This window comes from Cornus florida, unplaced genomic scaffold (assembly GCF_030987335.1).
Source record: "Cornus florida cultivar Cherokee Brave unplaced genomic scaffold, ASM3098733v1 CherokeeBrave_3.0.0_Hap2_Chr08, whole genome shotgun sequence".
Classification (NCBI taxonomy): Eukaryota; Viridiplantae; Streptophyta; class Magnoliopsida; order Cornales; family Cornaceae; genus Cornus; species Cornus florida.
In genome coordinates this window covers 14,891,569-14,893,840 of record NW_026775578.1, presented here as the reverse complement: position 1 = coordinate 14,893,840, position 2,272 = coordinate 14,891,569, and the positions used below count along the sequence as shown (strand labels likewise).

At 40.9% G+C, this 2,272-nt stretch overlaps 1 protein-coding gene across 1 annotated transcript; it reads left to right on the top strand.

The window, feature by feature from the left end:
- Positions 1-452: 452 nt before the first annotated feature.
- On the top strand, positions 453-1,848 carry LOC132268434 (fasciclin-like arabinogalactan protein 12). The gene has a single exon (XM_059769283.1). The coding sequence runs from the start codon at positions 543-545 to the stop codon at positions 1,455-1,457; it is 915 nt and encodes a 304-aa protein (XP_059625266.1). The 5' UTR covers positions 453-542; the 3' UTR covers positions 1,458-1,848.
- Positions 1,849-2,272: the final 424 nt, after the last annotated feature.

The following is a 2,272-nucleotide window of genomic DNA, read 5'->3' as shown; positions in this document are numbered from 1 at the left end:
GGAAAAAAGAAGATTAGTTAGTGTTTTTTTAGCTTTTAAAGTCATAAATGTGTTTTTGAAATTCATTACTAGATTTTAAATTGGTCTAACCAAACACAGAATAGTGATGATGATCATTTAATTTATATATCTTTTTATATTTGTAATCAAACTTTATGATGCAAACGGGTAGATTTCGATTGCCACAAAAAGTTTCATCCTAAAGATAAGTTGTTTTTTTTTTTTTTTTTTTCCCGAGTGGTCCTAAAAATAAGTTGTTGTTAGCACTGATACTTTAATAAATCAAATGAAAAAACCAAGCAACCTTGTATGATATCCACCGTACCGCATTTGGATGCAAACTGGTTTTCTGCTAAAATGGATGCACTTCACCTAACATTATCCTTCCATTGTCTCTTTAAAGCCTCTTAATCTCTCCTTCTGTTTTCCATCTCCAACTCAATACACCATTCAAGCCTACTCTCCCATTCAATTAGTTAATCTCTACATATCTATTTCTTACAAGCAACCCTTCAAGCTAGGCCACACCAAGAACCAAGAAAATGATGAACCCAATTCTCTTCTTTCTCTCACTTACACTACTATTCCACACCCATTTCAGCACAACCCTAGCTCAGTCCCCTGCAGCATCCCCGACAGTGCTCCCAGTGCCGACTCCAGCGTCCCCGGTAGTAGCAGCGCCTCTAGCGTCCCCAGTGGTAGCAGCACCTCCAGCGACCCCGGTGGTGGCAGCACCCCCAGTACCGAGTATTGCTCCCCTCACGCCAGGGCCCCCCGTACCTGCTGGCCGCCCCAACATCATGAAAATCCTCGAAAAGGATGGCCGCTTTACGCTGTTTCTCCGGCTTCTGAAAAGTACCAGTGTGGGTTCCCAGATCAATGCCCAGCTCAAAGACTCAAACAATGGCCTAACTATATTTGCACCCACCGATGCTGCGTTTTCGAGCCTAAAACAGGGCACTCTCAACTCTCTCACTGATGAACAGCAGATCCAGCTATTGCAGTTTCATATATTGCCTACCTTTATCACCCCAGCACAGTTTCAAACTGCCACCAACCCATTGCGGACACAAGCTGGAGGCAGCGATCCCGGTGAGTTCCCGCTTAACGTGACGACCTCCGGTAGCATAGTGAAAGTGTCCACCGGCGTTATGAACACTCCAATATCTGGCTCAATCTATACGGCCAACCGTCTTGCTGTGTATCAGGTGGATAGTGTGCTTCTTCCTTGGAGCATTTTTGGTACTCCGGTACCAAAAGCGGCACCGGCACCAGCAAAAGCTAAAGCACCAGCACTGACACTGGCACCACTGATGCCTGCAGAGAAGAAGACACCCCCCGCGAAAAGCACTCCAAGCTCCACTGTTAATACCTCTGGTACAGTTAGTCTCACCATGCATGGAATGGTGGCGACTGTAGGGATTGCTATTGTTGCATCATTTCTTTTACAACAATAGATGGTGATCGATGAATGTGCCAGCTGGACAGTCATACTGGGAGTGGGTTCTGAGTCCATTTGTTTGTGCCTCCGAATAATTCGCCCAAGTCCAAAGATTGAACTATGATGATGTTCAATTTTGGTTTTTTTTTTTTTTTAATTTCCTTTTGATCTGTACTTCTGTTGTTCCTTTCAAACTCTCACTGACTCCGCTGTTATGCCATTGACTTGAGCAACTTCATTGTTGGTTGCTGAGTTTTTCTTTTACTTAAGATTTATAAATCCTCCTTTTTCTTTCCCTTTCAGTTATTAGCATACTGAAATTGAGACTGTACGTTGTGATGCAACTATTTGTTTGGATTTTGTAGTGTTTAATGTTTATCATGAACAATAATGGGTTTTTGTAGTGTTTAATGTTTATCATGAATAATGAGGGGTAGAAAGTACTTAAAAATTGAAAGTCAACTTGTGCCCAAAAATGAACAATGTGAAGATGGACGCGAATTGGAGTGAGTAGGAATGCTAGGTTTTCAAAATTGAATAGTAATGAAATGTTTCAGTGTAACCAAAAAAGAGAATGATAGAGTTGTTCAACAGGAGTACTAGGAAAAATTGATAGTGTTTTGACAAATGGATTTTTTTGGGCACACTGAACATTTATGAATTGTGAAGATGTCTTTAGTTTTTGATATTTTCAGGGGTTTATTTTAGTTTATACTTTTTGTTATTGGTACATTGAACATGTATGAAAATGTGAGAATTTTTTTTTTCAGAAACAAAGGAACAAAGCTACAGAGCAGGGCAAGCAGAGCCCGGATAAACAAAAGTTAAATC